This window comes from Danio aesculapii, chromosome 18, assembly GCF_903798145.1.
Source record: "Danio aesculapii chromosome 18, fDanAes4.1, whole genome shotgun sequence".
NCBI classification, from domain to species: domain Eukaryota; kingdom Metazoa; phylum Chordata; class Actinopteri; order Cypriniformes; family Danionidae; genus Danio; species Danio aesculapii.
In genome coordinates this window covers 15,515,354-15,535,168 of record NC_079452.1, presented here as the reverse complement: position 1 = coordinate 15,535,168, position 19,815 = coordinate 15,515,354, and the positions used below count along the sequence as shown (strand labels likewise).

The 19,815-nt window shown below is 37.2% G+C and overlaps 1 protein-coding gene across 1 annotated transcript in view; it reads left to right on the top strand.

Moving 5' to 3' along the window:
* The window catches only part of cdon (cell adhesion associated, oncogene regulated), an 81,615-nt gene extending 65,112 nt beyond the window's left edge, over positions 1–16,503 (top strand). Inside the window, exons 15-19 of the mRNA XM_056477973.1 lie at positions 358–549; positions 5,905–6,200; positions 8,367–8,446; positions 14,039–14,301; positions 15,895–16,503. Of these exons, the coding sequence (XP_056333948.1) occupies positions 358–549; positions 5,905–6,200; positions 8,367–8,446; positions 14,039–14,301; positions 15,895–16,046 (983 nt within the window). The 3' untranslated portion in view covers positions 16,047–16,503. The remainder of the gene's footprint in view (positions 1–357; positions 550–5,904; positions 6,201–8,366; positions 8,447–14,038; positions 14,302–15,894) is intronic.
* The last annotated feature ends 3,312 nt before the right edge of the window (positions 16,504–19,815 follow it).

Genomic DNA, 19,815 nt, shown 5'->3' with positions numbered 1-19,815 from the left:
TAGAAGCCGTTTCTAAAATATAAACTTCATGTGTTGGTTAGGACAAAAACTCCTTTTAATAAAGAAAATATTCCTTTTATCGTAGGCCGTTGCTTTTTTTAGAACATGATTTAAATCAGCCTTTAGACTCGATAGTCAGGCTCGCTCCTGTTGGTGTTGTCAATCTGGCAACCTGCGCATGCATGTGTTTTAAACCAGGAATGCATTACGTAGTTCAACCAAGTACATACTGCACCTTTAATGATGGACAATAGTTGAAATCTGATAATAAATGTGCCTAAAGTCGATCGGAAAACCCTAGCAACACACATCAGCATGATTGTTGATTGATTCTTTTTGTCCGCTCTGTCCCTCCAGCCCGCCAGCCTCCAGGTGTGCCTAGCCTGCGTCCCATCACTCCTCCAGGCTTCTATCCCGTTGATACCCCCAGCCAGCCAGGCGGCCTGCTCTACCTGATCGTGGGCTGTGTTCTTGGCGTCATGGTGCTTATTCTGCTGGTCTTCATCGTCATGTGCTTGTGGAGGAACAGGCAGCAGAACAGTATGCATAGTAAGTGCCAAGATTCCAGTCTAGTTTTTAACATTTTATCCAAATACTTGTTGGGGAGTGAATGATTATCATGCTTTATGCCATTAGTGCTCCTGACGGATCTACTTTCCTGAAGAGTTCAGTTCCAACCATGATCAAACACACCTGAATCAATTAATTGTGAGCAATTGATAATTACAGGCAGGTGTGTTTGATATGGGTTGCAACTGAAATCTGCAGGAAGGCAGATCTCCATGAACACCCTGCTTCATACATATGTTACATTTTATGCTGTTTGAGCATGAAAACTCATTTGCAAGGTTACAAAGTCACTCCAAACAGAGTTATTATTTATATTAGTTAGCACACAGTGTTTCTGAACTCCCTCAGATGACTTGATTGAAGTCCTGAGTTTTCTTTTCACCACAGGGGGTGAGGCCTGGCTGATTAATGTTGAACTCTAGAACTATAGAGGCAGTTTTTTGACCCTTTTTAAAACTTGTACTTTAATAAATGTTTAAAAATAAAACCAACACAGGCTCATTTGGAAAATGTGCCCAGGGATACATTTTTGAGAACTGACAAATATGTGCTTGTGGCCTCTATTTTTTTTTCTCAGATTCTCAGTTCTCAAAAATGTGTCCCTGGGCACATAATTACAAATGAGCCTGGGTTTAATAAAACCCATTAGTTTAGTACACTAAATTTTTCTAAATATGTGTACATTTCATTCTAACACTGTTATTTTGTTCAAATGTTCTGAGTATTTCTACGTTGAATGGTCTTAACAATCAAATTGACCGCATCTTTCAAACTTAGTAACTCCTGCACAATTATAGGCTATATTACAAAAAAGATTATATTTTAAAGGTAAGGATTTCATAAAATATGATAACAGACATTTAAATCTCAATAGAATCTTTAATGTAAATATGACATGACAAAGAATTTCAGAGTTATATATCCACAGGAATAGTCAGAATACAGCCATTCTTGTAGTTATAGAACTCTGATAGTTCAGTTTTAGGAGACATTTCATAGACCTAACATACTAATACAAACCTAGCAGACACAGAATGTCATAAGACGTTAGTATTAGGTTAGATTTAGGTGACCAGCATCTAAGGATAACGTTATTTTGACGTCCAATAACACAATAAATGACGTTGATATTTTGTTGATTTTAGGTTGTGTTGGAAAGTGACCAAAATCATTAAGCTAACATCTTAAACCAGCGTCATATTGACGTCAAATACTGATGTTTATTTGTCAGGTATGGCAACCAAAATCCAACATCTGATAGACGTCATAGTGGTAACGTCCACACAACATCAAGCTGTAACATCATTGGTATTTGGTTGTTTTTAGTTTCCACTGGAAAGTGACCAAAATCTAATGTCTGTCTGACATTGGACATTGACATCGGTCTGACGTTGGGTACTGATGTTACCTGATTTTCATTTCCAAACAACTTGCGACGTCCCCACGACTTTGGGGTACAACGTCAATCTACCATCATATTGACGGTAGGGCTGCACGCTTGATCGAAAAAAGATTGTGATCTTGATTCGACCCTACACACAATCTGAATTCAGCTTGTCAACTTTAGAATTATGAATAATTATATTCGGATGTCATCATTTTACTGTGCATTGACAACCAGGACATATTTAAAGTCTAGACAAGTTCACCATTCCAAGTCTAGACAAAATTTAGATTTTTAACCAACAGTAGACCTACACATAGGCCTAATAACGTTATTGTTGTTTTCCCATATGTTTAAGAAATAACAATAATAATGAGCTACTCATGTTAACCTTTATTTTACATATACAGAATCGTGAAAAAATAGTGATCTTTATTTTAAGCAAAATAAATTGTGATTCTCGTTTTAGCCAGAATCGTGCAGCCCTAATAAGCCGCATTTCCACTATCGGGCCAGTGCGAGCCAGGGCTTTAATCGGGCCAGGCCGGGCCAATAGCCCGGGAGGTTGAGAAATGAGGCCGAAATCATGTCGCGTTTCCACTGTCGGGCTAGTTGCTCGCAGCGCGTCATGCAAACACTGCCCCCAGAACGTCCCCCAAATCAAACGTCACACAACCCGTCACACAACCCGCCCACTTCAGCGGGAACAAAAAACTCAAATTATAACCACAAACACAACCTGGCATCACTACGAGAGCTGGAAGATGGAGAACACCGAAGCGATTGCTTTTTTACTGTTTGTGGTCTGTTGGTGTAAGGCCAGACAGCGATCCCTGTGCCTGCTGGGAAGCATATATGAGGAGTTTAATTTGACAATGCTTTCAAACACATGCAGATGTTTTGCTTGCTTGTTGTTGTTGTTGGAGTAACTGAGGCATATGCTGTAAAAGAGCTCCACCCTCTTCATTTAAAGAGACAGAAATTAGCGTACGTTTGTTTCCATCCTGAACGTGGGTAAAAACAGTATGCTATAATAAATGATCCATGAGGTATCTTGAATGGAAATCTCACACTCTGGCAACACCTGACACTTAAATTACATCTCGTAAAACGGAGCATGATGACATCATAATTGTCCAGTAATCTTTGTACAATCTTTTTGTTTTTACATACATGTTTTTTTATTATGGTTGAACAAGTTACTCTTTAAAGAATCAATTTCTTCTTCAGCCACTGTTATTATTATATTTAGATACGTAGTAATGAGACCAGCAGTGCTGTGTTGTTTTAGTTTATGTAGTAGGTCTGTAGGGTTAAGAGAGGTTATGTTGTGTCAATAATGCCTTTATGAATTTGAGTTGGAGTCCACCTCCTGATCCAGGCCTGGTTTTCATTGCCGCTCGTCGACAGCCGGCCCTTTGAAGTTTTCTCTCTTTCTCTCTTTTTTTCCTCTTTCTTCTACTCTCAATGAGATCGAGTAACAGAATAAACAGTGCTGGCCGCAGTGGTGTGTATAAGTAGTAACACAGACACACCTCCCCCTGAAATAGGCCACAAATGACCCTGCTAACTTTCATCACACACGCTCCGGTTTGCTGCTACTCGACTTTTCAATTGTGCTTGGCAAAAGCATTATAATTTCATATTCATGCATTTTTTGCAATCTTTAAGGCTATATTGACAATCAGACTAATTTTCTAAATAAAATATACAGTGCTCAGGAAAAATCTCTCATTTAAATTCATATTTTCTATAGGATGTTTTACAATAATACAGTTATGCATATACATTAGATTAGTCAGTACCAAAGCCAAATCTGGAATTAATTTAACAACAAAAAACTACTTAAGATCATAGTGCAAAAATGAGTATGTTGAGTAAAAATATTAAATAAAATATTAATAAACAGGACAAATCAAGAGAAACATAAAAATGAAATTTCTTTTTTTTTTCTTTTTTTTTTGCAGTAACTTGTTTGAATTTAAATGGATGAATTATAGATACTGTTTTGTTTAAATGCACCTAAATATATTGTCTATATTTACTGGGAAATTGATAAAATAAAAATGTTAAAAAAAGGAAACCAATAAGTAAACCAGTTTACTTAATATTTATATTTACATTTACATTTAGATTTAGTCATTTAGCAGACGCTTTTATCCAAAGCGACTTACAAATGAGGACAAGGAAGCAATTCACACAACTATAAGAGCAGCAGTGAACAAGTGCTATAGACAAGTTTCAGGTGTGTAAAGTCTAAGAAGCAAAGCATTAGTAATGTGTAGACTACTGATGACATTTCTAACTAATGTTGTAATTTAGGCAGTTAAAAAATACATTAAATAACAGATGTTTTCAAACACTAATATTGATTTTAATACAAAAATACAATTATTTTAAACTTTAGAATAGTTAAGACGGTGTAATAATGCTTATATTATTTTTGTGTGTGTCTATGTGTTGTGATATGTATATATATATATATATATATATATATATATATATATATATATATATATATATATATATATATATATATATATATATATATATATATATATATATATATATATATATATGTTTTGTAACTCTGTCCTATGCTGTTTGTCTTGACCAGGACTCCCTGGTGGAAGATGTATTGTATCTCAATGGGACATTCCTGGTTAAATAAGTAAATAAATGAATACTGATTTTTAGACACTGTTTAATATTTGGCAGAATGCCAGTTTCCTCCAAAATGTCGAAAGCATTATTGGTTCATAAAAACAGTTATTAATGATTGAGCACTAATAAAACTGGTCATAACATAGAATCAAAGCATCATAGTAGAATTAAAGTGGTCATTGAAGGATCACATGACACTAAAAAGTGGATTAAAGACTGCTTTGAAGAACAGAAGTAGATTTTATTTAAATATTTCATTTTAATTTTATTTAGAAATTGTTGATTTATTTTAATCAATTTAAAAAGTGCCGAAATAGAAAATAAAAATAAAAATGTTTAATTGAAAAGTGGTTGTAGAAGGACCATGTAACTAAAACAGGAGTGATGACTGCTTTAAAGCACAGAAGTAGATTGTATTTTTATTATTATTATTATATAATAAAAAATTATTTAGATAATATTTATTTAATTTAATAGATTTGATTTCTTTAAAAAAATGCTGAAATGGAAAACAAAAGATATTTTAAATTAAAAAGTGGTTGTAGAATGATCAAGTGACACTAAAAACTGGAGTAATGACTGCTTTGAAGCACAGAAGTAGATTTTATTTTATTATTATTTTATTTAGACATCATTTATTCATTTCAATAGATTTAATCTATTTAAAAATCATGAAGTAGAAAACAAATGAAATTTTAAATTGAAGTGGTTGTAGAAGGATCGAAGTGACATTAAAAACTGGAGTAATGACTGCTTTGAAGCAAAGAAATACATTTTATTTTATTAGTATTTTATTTAGAGATTAATTATTCATTTCAATAGATTTAATTTATTTTAAAAAGTACCAAAATAGAAAAAATAGAAATTTTAAATTGAAAAGTGGTTGTAGAAGGATCATGTAAAACAAAAAACTGGAATAATGACTCCTTTAAAGCATAGAAATAAATTTTATTTGTATTATTATTCTATTTAGAGATTATTTTTTTATTTATTTGAAAACATTTTCGTATTTAAAAAATATTTATTAAAAATATGAATATTAAATTGAAATAATATCTCATAATATTACTATTCTTACTGTCTATTTCATAAAAAATTTAGCCTTAGCGAAGCAGAAAATACATTTTAACAGAAAAAGAATAATTAGTAAAGAATAAGATTATAATTAATAAAGAAGAAGAAGAATTACAAAGATAAAATTGCTAGTAGTTTGAGCATGTCACACATCAGCTATTAATTTCATACTAAAAATACACTAATGGGATAAAAATATATCTTCTCCATAGAATACGACCCTCCAAATTACATCTACCAGTCAGCAGAGATGAACGGCCATGTTCTGGATTATTCTGCTCTGCCCGGCTCCAGTCATCTAAACGGCAGTGTGTACACGGGGTGCGGACACACGGCTCCCATGATGCCCCAGACCTGCCATCACCTCCATCACAAACTGCCCAACGGCCTGGCTCTGCTAAACGGATCGGGAGGCCTGTACCCTCCTGGACACCCGCACACACATGACACCTCGCTACACCAAAACAACATGGAGTACGAGCACCCGTCCCCTCATCACCTTCACAACGTGAGTACATCTGGATGGATTACATTCCTGTTTGATAAACTTCTAGCTTTTTCCTGTGCCTTGTGATGCTTAGGATGAATTATGGGAGTTATTCTGACTGTAAACAATCAGATAAATGTTTTAAAAGACTATGGGAAGAGTTCAGATGGAAAAAATTGAAAGGTGCCATTTGAAATTTTCTTCTAAAACGAGCATTTTTTTCTCAGCCTCCTATATACACTACCTAACAAAAGTCTTGTCGTCGATCCCAGTTGTAAGAGCTACAAATAATAACGTGACTTCTAGTTGATCATTTGGAAAAGTGGCAGAAGGTTGATTTTTCCAATGGATCATCTGTTGAACTGCATCTCAATCATCACAAATACTGTTGAAGACCTTTGGGAACCTGTGTGGACCCAAGATTCTCACAGAAATGAAGTGCTGAATGCATCACTGAGACACAGCACGCAGCCCTCCGGTCTCTGCGGACATTTTCAAAACTTAGCAGCACAAAGGGAAAATATCAGTGCGTTGAGGATCTGTCCAATGTATTACTGAGCCTTTTCTAATTAAAAACTTCAGGTAGGCCTACTTTGTGTGTAAAGAGCAGGTAATAACCCTCTCTACTCCAGTACTGTGAATGCTGCTGATCTAACGGACACAGCGCAACATGATTTCGAAACGGCAATGAACTTCTTGTTGCAGGTCAAAATGAATCCATTTAATGCAAAACTAAGTGTGGTTTATTTATGAACTAATTTCGAGAGGATCACGTGCTTATGATCAACACGGCTGGCTCCTCATTAGCTCCGTAATCTGACCCATTAGATGATTACGGAAGCATTATAAATAACCAGAGTTTTTCACTCCAGTTATCTTCGTCTTGAAGCTTCCCCCCCTTCCACCCCTACTTCCTCCCTCTTTTTTCCGATAGGGCGACACGGTGGCCCAGTGGCTAGCACTGTTGCCTCACAGCAAGAACACCGCTGGTCCAACCTCCTATCAGGCTGGTTGGTGTTTCTGTGCGGAGTTTACATGTTCTCCCCGTGTTCGCGTGGGTTTCCCCCGGGTCCCCCGGTTTCCTCCCACCGTCCAAAAACATATACCATAGCAATAGATTAAACCAAATTATCACCGAAAACAACCCTAGTTTACACTTCTCACGCGGCGACAAGCAAGGGAGTTCTTAAGACCTACCTGAGCTCGAACTCCCCTCTCGCCCTTCTAACGGGAGGGAGCCCCGGGCTCGAGGATATTACGAGCTCAGGGCTCTCTCCCGGGACAGCATGCCCAATACGCTTTATTGATTATCAGCTAAGTGTGAACTCTTGAAATGCATTTCTCAACTGATTACTCGTATTAACAGGAACAAATAGTCTTGGAGAAAGTTTTGCGAGTTGTCATGAACGTGACACGCAATTTGAATTGTGAATAAATGAAGAATAATTGACATGCGTGGCGGCGGGAAGCTGAACTGAACATGAATTTAACCTCTTGAATATTCATCTGTACTTCACATTAATCTGTAGAATGGCTTCAGAATATTTAGGATATAGGGGGCCTACGTGACAACTTTCTAGTGCCTTATTATAGGCTACCTTCATGGCTTAGTTGGCTTATAAACACAGAATAAAGCACAAGATCGGATTTGTATCTGTACCAGATGGCCGATACCCGATCCAGCAAAAATATGCGGTATGGAACCGATATCCAATCCAAGTATCAGGATCGGTACATCCCTAACATGTTCATTTTTTTGAGTGAACTGCCCCTTTAAGCATTAGAAAAGACATGAGTGTGCCCACATTTTTTTTTTGCCTATTACTCAGTCTGGTTATTTACAATGTACCAATTGTGTATTTACGCGAAAAGAGCAGGTGCGAATGACACTCGCGAGAGAAATTTGAGATCTAAAAAGCAAACAAAGCGGCCTCTGATGAATTTGCGAAAAGAAAACCTGCAAAAAATGTACCTCCTGGGATGTATTTTGCACTCTCCAGAAATGTATACCAGGGTACGTGTCCATAATGAGCCTGGGTTGAATTTTTAACAAAATTCTGCACAGAACTAGCTATAAATTTCCCCACACCCACCACAGTGTATTACAATGTAGCGACTGTTCTATAGCAGAAGCCAAATCCAGCTTGTGCTAAATCTACTGTGTGTTTATTTATTTGCTTATATCAGGGTGGAGGAATATACACGGCTCTGCCCCAGAACGACTCGTCCGACTGCATGAGCTGTCAGAACTTCTGCAACAACAACAGGTGAGAGAATGAGAAACGCGATACTGCAAAAGCCAAGCCCAGTAGCTTGTTAATGTTTGCTGTTTACATGCCTGCAGAATTATGTTTTGCTCAGCGCGCCTCCAAGTCAGCAAACCAATCATCTGTTCCATCTGCTTCTCATTTCACCCCTGACCTGAGCTTATTCTAAACACACACACACACAAATACATGACGGAGCTTGTTTGTGTACACTAGTGTGTCCGGCAGTCACAGTTTACACTGAACGCACCCTCGCTACAGTCTTAATGAGAGCAGTGTTTATTTAGCCGCAGCCAGCAAGGAGAGCAGAGGGAAATCCTCCTGAATGCTGCTTATATCGGACTGTAATGCGTTTTTAATAGTGTGCTTTTATTTTAAAACGGACAACTTTTTGGTACAGTTATGCTTGGCAGACTCTGTTTAGTTTAAAAACTATAAATGGATGGATTTATGATTTATAATTAGAGTTGAAGTCATTAGTCATTGAATTATTAGCCCCTTTATTATATACACCCTGTGTATTTTCTTCCCCAATTTCTGTTTAACGGAAATAAGATATTTTTTTTTACACATTTCTAAAGATAAAAGTTGTAATAGCTCATTTCTAAAAGTGATTTCTTGTATTTTTGCCATGATCACAGTAAATAATATTTTACTAGATATTCTTTAAAGAGACTAGTATTCAGCTTAAAGTGACATTTAAAGGCTTAACTAGGTTAATTAGGCATGTTAGGGTAATTAGGCAAGTTCTTATATAACGATGGTTTGTTCTGTAGACTATCGAAAATAAATATAGCTTAAAGGGCTAATAATACTGTCCTTAAAATGGTTTTAAAAAAAATAAAAACTGCTTTTAATTCTAGCCAAAATAAAACAAATAAGACTTTCTCCAGAAGAAAAAATATTATAGGAAATACTGTGAAAATTTCCTTGCTCTGTTAAACATCATTTGGGAAATATTTAAAAAGAAAAAAAAATTAAAGGGGGGCTAATAATTCTGACTTCAACTGTATAGTGGCAAATCTATGAAAGAGAGACTTTTATTTTGCTTAGCTTTTATCAAATTCAGCTAGATATACATAAGCCTCCAGTATATACTAGATCTGCTTTCATAATAATTTGTGTTGGATTTAATTATTGTATACTTTGCTACAATTCTGTAGTATAATTTGATAGCTACTTTATTAGCTTCTGACATGCATTTTTTTAATTATGTAAATGTTTACAGAATTTTAGTGCAAATGCTAATATGGAGCGACAATTATTTATATTTTATTACGCAGTGTTAAAAATAAAACTGAATATAGCCCAGCCGTGTGCATCTGTGTACTCTTTATATCCCTGATTACTTCTTGAGTGAGCATACAGTGATCCGTGTGTGTGTTTATGCTCTCAGGTATTGTTTGTTTATGTGTGTCTGTGTGTTTGTGTGTAATCGGCCTGTGCAAACACACAGAGACACAGGCTGTTGAGTCTGCTCATTCAGCGTAGAGGCTCGCGGAAATAAATCTGTGATCTCAGATGCGATCAGAGCTGGCACATTGCAGAGATGCTTGTTACAGCTGGCACACAGGCCTAAGATGGAGTAGAAAAGTGTAATCAAACAAACATTCAGCAAAAACACACACACACACACACACACACACACACACACACACACACACACACACACACACACACACACACACACACACACACACACACACACACACACACACACACACACACACACACACACACACACACACAGCATCATAGTTTCAAATCTGCTAGACTTTAAGAAACAGGAGACATTTGAAACAATATTCATGCTGCTGTTTTCAATACAATAACAGTGTTAAGTGAAAAGGGCTGTGAAGCTTTGGCAGATATCAAAATAAAATTGTTTAGTATTGGGCGGCAGAGTGGCTCAGTGGTCATTTTAAAAAATATCCCAAATGCGGCAAGTATGAAAGCCTCATGCGTTTCGCGAGGTGTGCATGGAGTCACTGGAGGTCTGTGACGTGATGCCAGGCGAAAGTATAAATCAGCCTTTATGCAGCGGATTCCCTTCCAGCTGCAACCCAGTACTGGGAAAATAGATACAGTATATAAATATATTTCATATCGAAATATAAATAAACATTTGCTGAAATACAGTTGAAGAATTCTACATTTTTTAATTCTTTAATTTAATTTTGTTTTCTTTTTTAAATATTTCCCAAATGATATTTAACAGAGCAAGGAAATTTTCACAGTATGTCTGATAATATTTTTTCTTCTGCAGAAAGTCTTATTGGTTTTATTTCAGCTAGAATGAAAGCAGTTTTTAATTTTTTAAAAACCATTTTAAGGTCAAAATTATTAACCCCTTTAAGCTATATTTCTTTTCGATAGTCTACAGAACAAACCGTCGTTATACAATAACTTGCCTAATTATCCTAACCTGCCTAGTTAACCTAATTAACCTAGTTAAGCCTTTAAATGTCACTTTAAGCTGTATAGAAGTGTCTTGAAAAATATCTAGTCAAATATTATTTACTGTCAATATAACGAAGATAAAATAAATCAGTGATTAGAAATGAGTTATTAAAACTATTATGCTTAGAAATGTGTTGAAAAAAATCGTATCTTCGTTAAACAGAAATTGGCAAAAAAATAAATAAACAGGGGGGCTAATAATTCAGGGGGGCTAATAATTCTGACTTCAACTGTATATGCATGCCTGTGTGTATTTTCATATACGTAATTAATACACACAGTACACACACTTAAATTATGTCTCAACAAACTCTTATTTTGGATGTGATTAATCGTGATTAAATTTTGCTCAACACTAGTATTTACTAACATGAGCAAACAATGAAAATACATTATTACAGTATTTATTCATCTTTGTTAACGTTAATGAAAGTGGTTAGTTCATGTTAACTCATGGTGCATTAACTAATGTTTAACAATCACAATTTTGAATTTTAATATCACATTCGTAAATGTTGAAATATGAGTAATAAATGCTGCACAAGTATTGTTGTTAGCTCACATTAGCAATTACATCAACTAATGAAACCTTATTGTAAAGATTGATCACTACATGGTTATCCCTATTTGCAATCTGCTTGTTAAGTGTGACGTCACGCGAAGCGGCTTCCGGGTCTAAGCACCATCTCAAACTGTATGGGGAGACTCATCAGATGGTAATAATAAACGTTTACAAAGTGCTGTAATACTTTCGAAAATTACGGTCGCAATTTATATGTCCATGCCTAATATCAGATGGCCAGAAAGTGATTTGTTTTTTATAAATTGTTAAAATATTGGTATTTGCAACCCAGGCTCATTCTGAAAACGTAGTCCCGCGGAAGTTTCTGGAGACTGCAAATTATGTAGCCAGAGGTACGTTTGGCTCAGGGGCGTAGCAACCGGGGGGGACGGGGGGACACACGTCCCCCTCACTTTTTGGAAACAGGTTATTCTGTCCCCCGACTGGCCCACACGTTTTATTTGACCTAGCGGCCGCAAGTGTTCTCTGATTTGTTACTTGATTTGAGTGAACGATCACTCAACCAATCACAGCGCGAATCTCTTGAGCGTCTGCCATGAGCTTCATTTATTCACTTTGCAGTTAAAGACAGGGATGACGCAGAAGGGAGCAACAGCAACAGCTGGGTAAATCACGGTAAATCACTAACGTTACAGAATCCTACTTTTGTTCCGTTTCGAAGTGAGAACCGTAAAGTCCCTGGTGCTGGTGTCTTGTCTGGCGCTGAGCCAGAGAAAGACAGAGGGGTTAAGTTGGTTTTGTTTTCGGTATTCCTGACACATTCAGTGACAGACGGCATTAACTAAAAAACCTCTCACCCAAAAAATATCTAAACTGTATTCCCTACAAAAAGACAAAGCTGGTTATGTTTCACAGCTGTCTTTCTTTTTTCGCTCGATATTACGAGCACTGCTTGAGCAGTCGCAATATGCGTTTAGCCGAAAACAAGACCAACTTAACTCTGCTGAGAAAGACGTGTTATATTATCACAATCATGCAGCCTTTTTTACGGCCTATTGCTTAATTTATGATTTAGACATGTAAATACACAGAAGTACTAGTAAAACAAGAACTTTAGCGTTTGTAAAACACACAAGGAAGTCTAACAATCCATTAAAATATAATTTGCCGATGTGTTTTAATCATATCAGGTACACATACTGAAAGTAACTATAAAATGGAATCTACTCCTCTCTAAGTTCACCAACCACTTACTTGCATGTATTTGGGGAGTAATTGGTGAATTTACGTGTTGAATCCTGCGTGTTCTGCTTTTATGAATGACGCATCGCCGCAAGTACACATGGATGTCCATCTCACGTTATATGTGTAGTATCAACTTGCAATTTTGCAATTGAATTGTAGTATTTAAAAATATTTTCACACAGAGTAATGCTTAATTTAAATGTGTGTGGTTCTGTTTATTTATTGTTATTATTAATATTTTGTAATTATTTTAGAATTTTGGTTAAAAAATTATTAAATAAACTTTATTGCTAATAAATCATTAATCACTTTTGGGTGACCATACAGCTGTCCCACCCACTTTTAAAATGGCTGTTACGCCCCTGGTTTGGCTGCATTTCGTTTTTTAAGCGAACGCTACGGGGCAGTATGATGCCGTTTCTTTTCGCGCTTACCGGCTGACCGCTTACCTCTGTGTGGAGGGCTTTCCCACCGCGACCAGTTTGTCCGGTGAGCTAGTCGTGTACGTTGGCGGACTTTAGACGCAGAGAAGAGCTGACCAAGACGACGACCGGGTTCGAGTCCGGGGAAGAGCGGTTCCAGAAATCAGGTAAAACTAAAACAGAATCCAAAAAATAAAATGAACGACTGAATAAGAGGGTGAGAATGTGGTAAAATCTGAAAATGTGGTAAAAAAAATCAGACGAGGGCTTTTCTTTTTCTGGACGGCTTTTGTAAATTATTGGTCGGGTTTAGGAAAGTAAGTGTGTGTGCGGGCGGGTCAATCTGTAAAACTGGTTGGGCTTAGGGAACGAGAAGGGTGAGTCAGCCGATTGGCCGGTCGCTAAGTCATTCAGTCAGTCAGACAGACAGATGGTCGTTCGACAGCGGCCTCTGGTTGGTTTACGTGAGAACACCGCGGGCGCAAACGGCACTCAGCGAGAGACGTTCGAGATGCGAAAAAGCGCACACAGCGGCCTCTGGCGGATTCGCGAAAAACAAAAACTGCAAAAATACGTACCTCCCGGGCGTATTTCGTGGTCTCCAGAAACGTCCACGGGACTACGCTTTCAGAATGAGCCTAGGTTGGGTATTTGTGATGCAGCAAGCCCAGAAATTGTTGTATACACTATGATTTTACATAAAATTCACTTTAACGTGTGATAGGACTAAACAAGTGGTCTTTAACGAATAATTTCTCTATTCAAATGAGTGGCAGCTTGGACCTGGAAACAGTATTCCATACATCACCGATGCGTAACGACTTAACAAGCGGATACCTCAAAAAAAGATTAGCATTAAGTTTGGTTCAACAAAGCCTAAGTTTCATCCTTGACACAAGCGGCGGCCATCATTTATGCTTTCCTTTTGTACTTCCTCGACAGGTGTTACACAAAAACCAATGGCACTTTCTCGGGCGGCACTCTTCCACTAATGCACCGCGTGGCAGCTCGCCAACCCGACGGCCTGGAAATGATGCCCCTCAACCCGGTCCTGTCCCGCTGCCATGGACGTGACAGTCCACAGCTCAACGGCTGCCAAGACAGAGACTCAGTCCAAAAGGCAGAGGAGGGCAACGCGCCGCCACTGTCCCACAACTCCCCCTGTTTGCTTGTGGAAACAAAGTCCAGCCTGGAGCAGCAGAGAGGTGAGAGAACAAACAAACAGCAAACTATCGTAAAAAAAGCATATAGTAAAAAAAAGGCAACACTTTAGGTCACAATTCATGCTACGAACTACTGGCTTAATATCACAGCAAATAAAATGTACTCGGTTCAGAGAGTATTTAGACCCTCTTTAAATAAGGGCAAACAGATTGGTAAAAAGTAAAGCTGCTGTTTGTGGAGTTGCCTAATAATCCTCTGCTGAGATTTTGAGAGATTCAATGTTTTATATTTCAGCTGATTTTATCTAAGGCTGTGACTCTGGTCTGTTGTAGTTTTGTGTTTCTCTTCTGAGTTTCTGCTTATTAACAGCAAGTGTTCTTCATGAGTGCTCAATCTTCACCTAATTAATCCTTTCATTTTCTCTTTAACTTGAGTAACTTCAACTCAATTTAGACCAAAATCTATCTAAACTGAGTACATTTTACTCAGACGATACTTGCATATTATTACGATATTAACTGTTCATTAGTTCTGCATCTCTAATCTTAACCTTCTACCTTACTAACTTTTATTAAACAGCTAATTAGTAGTTGATTAAGCTAGTAGTGTTAGATAATAGTATGTTAATAACGTTAATCATACCTGCCAACACTCACCTTTTTCCCTGGAGTCTCCCATATTGTTCTGTCTCCCGGAAAACTCCCAGGAATTCCACCGCCTGCACATCACCTGGGCTCCTCAGCTTTTTGGTTGAGTTCCCATGGTCACCGAACCCACCGCGCAACCACCTTCATATCTGCTTCCCAGTTTGCACGCACCTTCGCCCCCGTTCTTCAGTTTGCGCGCACCCCGCCGCCCGCTGTTCACTACTTGCACCATCAATACCCCCCTCTTCACTTCTCGCGCACCCCCGGATGAAATTCTCCCAGATTTTATGTTTCGAATGTTGGCAGGTATGCCGTGAACTGTGATCTAAACTAAAGTTTTACCAGAGATGGGAAGTAACGAAGTACAAACACTTTGTTACTGTACTTAAGTCGATTTTTGTGGCATCAGTACTTTATTCCACTATTTATTTTTCGGTCAACTGTTTATTTTTACTTCTTATATTTTTACATAAATGTCTGTACTTTCTACTCCTTACATTTTTAATTTAGGCTCACAACCCCCCCCAAAAAAACATTCACATTTACTTTGTTTTAATGTGAATGTTTTTTTGGGGGGGGTTGGTATGAATTGCAATATGCAGTATATGCTCAGAGGAAACTTACACCAACACGGGGAGAACATGCAAACTTCACACAGAAACGCCAACTGGCCCAGCCGGACTCGAACCAGCGACTTTCTTGCTGTGAAGCGATAGTGCTAACCACTGAGCCACCGTTTCACCCTTAATTCAACATATAAAGAGGTAAAAAGTGTTAAACTTGCCTCGGTGAAACCTGCAGTATAAAGAGCTCTCTGATTCACTCCGTATGAGGAAAGTCAGTGTTTCCTCTGGCTCTTCAGGAAATTACTGCATTGGCAAACTGTAATTTACCCATGGTGCAATATTATTTGACCTGACTAGACTCCTGCATACTGGAACTGGTGTATCATTTTGTATTTTCTCTCTCTCTCTCTGTGTGTAACAGGAGTTCAGCCCATACAGCATGAAGACTCGGAGGGTCCTGTGGTGTGTTGGGAACGGCTGGGACTGGATCTAGACTGTAAGGAGAAAACAGCCTGGATCTCTACTGGAAGCCTGACTGGAGATCTCATCCAGCCCACCGCGCAGGAGATCTGAACACAGTTGAACAAAGCTGAAAAAGAAAGAGAAACAAGAGAGGCAGTTGATTAAAAAAAGGAAACTCCTAGTGTTGGAATGGTCAGAGACTTTTATGTGACTTGAAATGGACACTAAGCTGACTGCTGGAGAAGAAGTAAACGAATGAAGATATTGGGGAAAGACTGAATCGAGCCCAATCATGGGAGGACTTTAAAAACAAAAAGTCAACGCAAAAAAACTCTTTAGATGCCTTATTTATTTTTTTGTAGTAGTAAAATATTATTTCATATGAATGTATCTGTTGTAAGAAAAAAAGTTTGTCTTTTATATTATTTATGCCTTTTTTTTTGGATGAGAAACTTTTATTTTTTTTTGTTGACTATATTTTTGTTTGTTTGTTTGTTCCACACAGTGTGGAGTTTAGCCATTGTATGTGTAAAGTTTTGTAATAATATAAAGAGAAGATTAAGTATTATTATGCCTGTCCATTTCTCCCATAAGTCTTTACATAACTATATGCCTTTAAAACTACCAACACTTAAAGACTTTTGTTGCTCGGTCATACTACATATTTAAAATGAGTTGAAACAACTCAATTCCTAAGTTTCTTAAGTTTTTTGGGGACAAATTAATTGTTTTAAGTTCAATCAACTTAAATTGGTAAAAACGATTACAATAACTTAATCGATTTGTGTTTTGATTTGGGACAACATGAAGGAATTGTGTGGAACCCAGCATTTTTAACAGTGAAACATGGATGAATATTCTCATAGAGGACGTGTTTTGCTTTTTACACGATTTAATATACATCTAAGGTGTCCCCAAAATGCAGTGTTGGGAAAGCTAATTGAAAGATGTAGTGAGCTAAGCTATTAGCTACTCTACTTAAAATGTAGCTTAACTACACTAAAAGCTACTCTCTGGGAAACGTAGCAAGCTAAGCTAAAAGCTACATGGCAAAAGTAGCTTAGCTGCTTTTAAGCTATTTTTGCTATTTTTTATTTTTAAATCAAAGCAACTTAAATCCAAGTCAATCATGTCTTAGTGATCAATAAAACTGTCAATGAGAATTGTTCAGTTCAATTATTTACTGCAAATAAAATGCTATACTATACAGAACATAATTATAGTATATAACAAAAAATATCCAAACCACATGTTACACATTTAAAATACTATAGTAATTTATAGTAAAGGGAAATATTTAGTAATGAGCATTATATTGTATATATATATTTACAACTCTTCATTAATGAATTACACTACATAATGTATTATCATTAGTCATGAATTAATAGTAATTACCATAGTATACTTTAGCCTTTACTACAGTAAACTATATATATATAATATACCACATCAAATTGATTTGAGTACTTCACTATTGTGTAGTTCAAAAAACATTACAGTACTTACTATAAAATACTAAGTATTTTTTGAGCATGGCATCAGAATTAACGTTGCTGCATCATTATTACTGTTATTGTACTTCTCGAGGTATGGTCATGGTCATCCTGCTTCAGAAATAACTCCTCTCCTCTCGTCATTCTGGCCATCGTATGGATTTACTTTCATTGGCTAGACACCGGCCTCTAAGCTCAATGAATGTCAGTGCTGTCACTTATTGATCTGCGATCGGTAAATGTAGCTTGTGTGAACGCTACTGCGCTACTTGACAAAAAATAGCTATGCTACTGAAAAGCTTTTTAATTTAGAAAGTAGCGACAGTACCGTCACACTACTGAGAAATGTAGTTAAGCTAGTAGCGATGCTACTGCCCAACACTTCGAAAATGTGTTTGTGAAGTTTCAGCTCAAAATACCTCACGGATCATTATTATACACCAGGTGTATGGCTCTTTAAATGCAAATGAGCTGCTTTCCCCCCTCCCCTTTCTGGAAGAGGGTGGTGCCTTTACAAACCAAACTTTGGCATGTGTTTTAAAGTCTTGTCAGTAGTGATGGGATGCTAGAGAAACCTGCTGGTCAAAACCATGTAAATGCAACAAAAACACAGGCAAAACATGATCTAACATTGGCTTTTTCAAACATATTGCGAAATTAAATTGAAAGTATAACCTAACTCTGTATCATCTAATATCAAGTGTCTGCTTAATATGTGTTCTTTTAAACTTTTTCAAGGCATATGTATTGTTTGTTTCATGGTACGCTGTTCTAAACAGGCCAACAAGCCTATTAGCTAATGTATTTTTTGTTTTGTATTATAAGAGTCTTATTAAAACTGAACCCGAGATCAGGTAAAAACTATGAAACCTGTTCAACAATTCACCACTAGGGGGTGATCTGAGTGAATCCCCCAAGTGGAAAACCACTGAATTTTCGAAAACTTTGGAAACAGTAATTGTGTCGGTACACACCAAGACAGCACCAAACAACTAGCACAACTATGAGCACAACGATGAGGTGTAGTGGGGAGTTTAGTCAGAGATTTGTAGGTTGCTAGGCGACCATCAACCATTTTCTCAGAGGATGACAAGCTGTCAGTCTGATACAGAAAATTACAAAGCACTGCAGTGTTTGGGCGTTCTGTGCTTGTCTAAGATAATTAGTCTACCGAAATGTGTATATTCCAGACGATCAGTTCTTGTTACATGACTCACAGTGCGCTCCTCACGGCATCCATTCAATTGGGCGCGTCTGGAAGGCGCGAGCACTTCATGTCGTACACCTCCATTGGAAATAACGAATTTGGCGAACTCTGGAAAAGACGCAATATGCAAATGTCCCCTAAAAGCTGCCGTCATTTGGGATCTCCAGCAGTTAATCTTCTTGCACAGACATGGTGGATTCACTCTGTTGACAAATGGGTTGCGGATCAGTTCCTTGGCAGTTCGTGGGTCCATCATTGGGCCTTTGCCCTTTATCAAAGAAACTTTTCAGAGATGTCTATTTCATACTAAGTGACCGATTTGTAAGCGGGAGAATACGGTCATTTTTCAAAATAAAAGATTTTTCAAAATAAAAGATCGTTCAAACTCAAATAATAAATAAAACTTAAATAATTAATGATTTCTTGTGCGGCCCAGTACCAACTGATCCACAGACCGGTACTGGTCCACGGCCCGGTGGTTGAGGGCCACTGTTATAGGTGACCTACGATTTAAAAGTGAAATCTATGTTACGTCTTGGAAGCTTGTGAAAACAAAAATATATAGGATACATTAATTATTTTAATTTATAGTGGGCTATACCAAGAAATGTATATGACATGTCTCAATAATACTTGTAAGGAAAACATGGGCCCTATATGTGCCTTTTACATATATTTCAATTAATATGGAAAACGAATTAATGTTTTTACTAAACCTAATATTTTTTTAAAATGCGTGTGCGTGTAAAACAATACAATTTGCACAAAAAATGATAGGGTTTTTCTCTTAAGATATTGTTACTCCACCCCATTTAGAGCATTATTACAGACGTTTTACGTTATAACTAACGTGGTTCAAATGATGGATCTGCGACAGAGAAACTACTTTTTTGGGAAACACTAGTCACTACATTGATCATTTCCCAAACGATGCACCGTACTATAGTGGTTCAGCCACAAGTTACGTCGTCGTTTGGGAAACACACACCTGAACGACAGACCAACGACAGACCAACGAAGCCCAACGGTGGACCTTTAGTTTTGTGTGGGCCAGCCCTAATATGACTACATTGATATTTTGCACTCACATTTAAACACATGTAACTCACAGCTAAAATCTTGGAAGGCTGCTTCTTCCAGAAACATTTGGTTTATATGCCTTTAATCAAGCATGGAA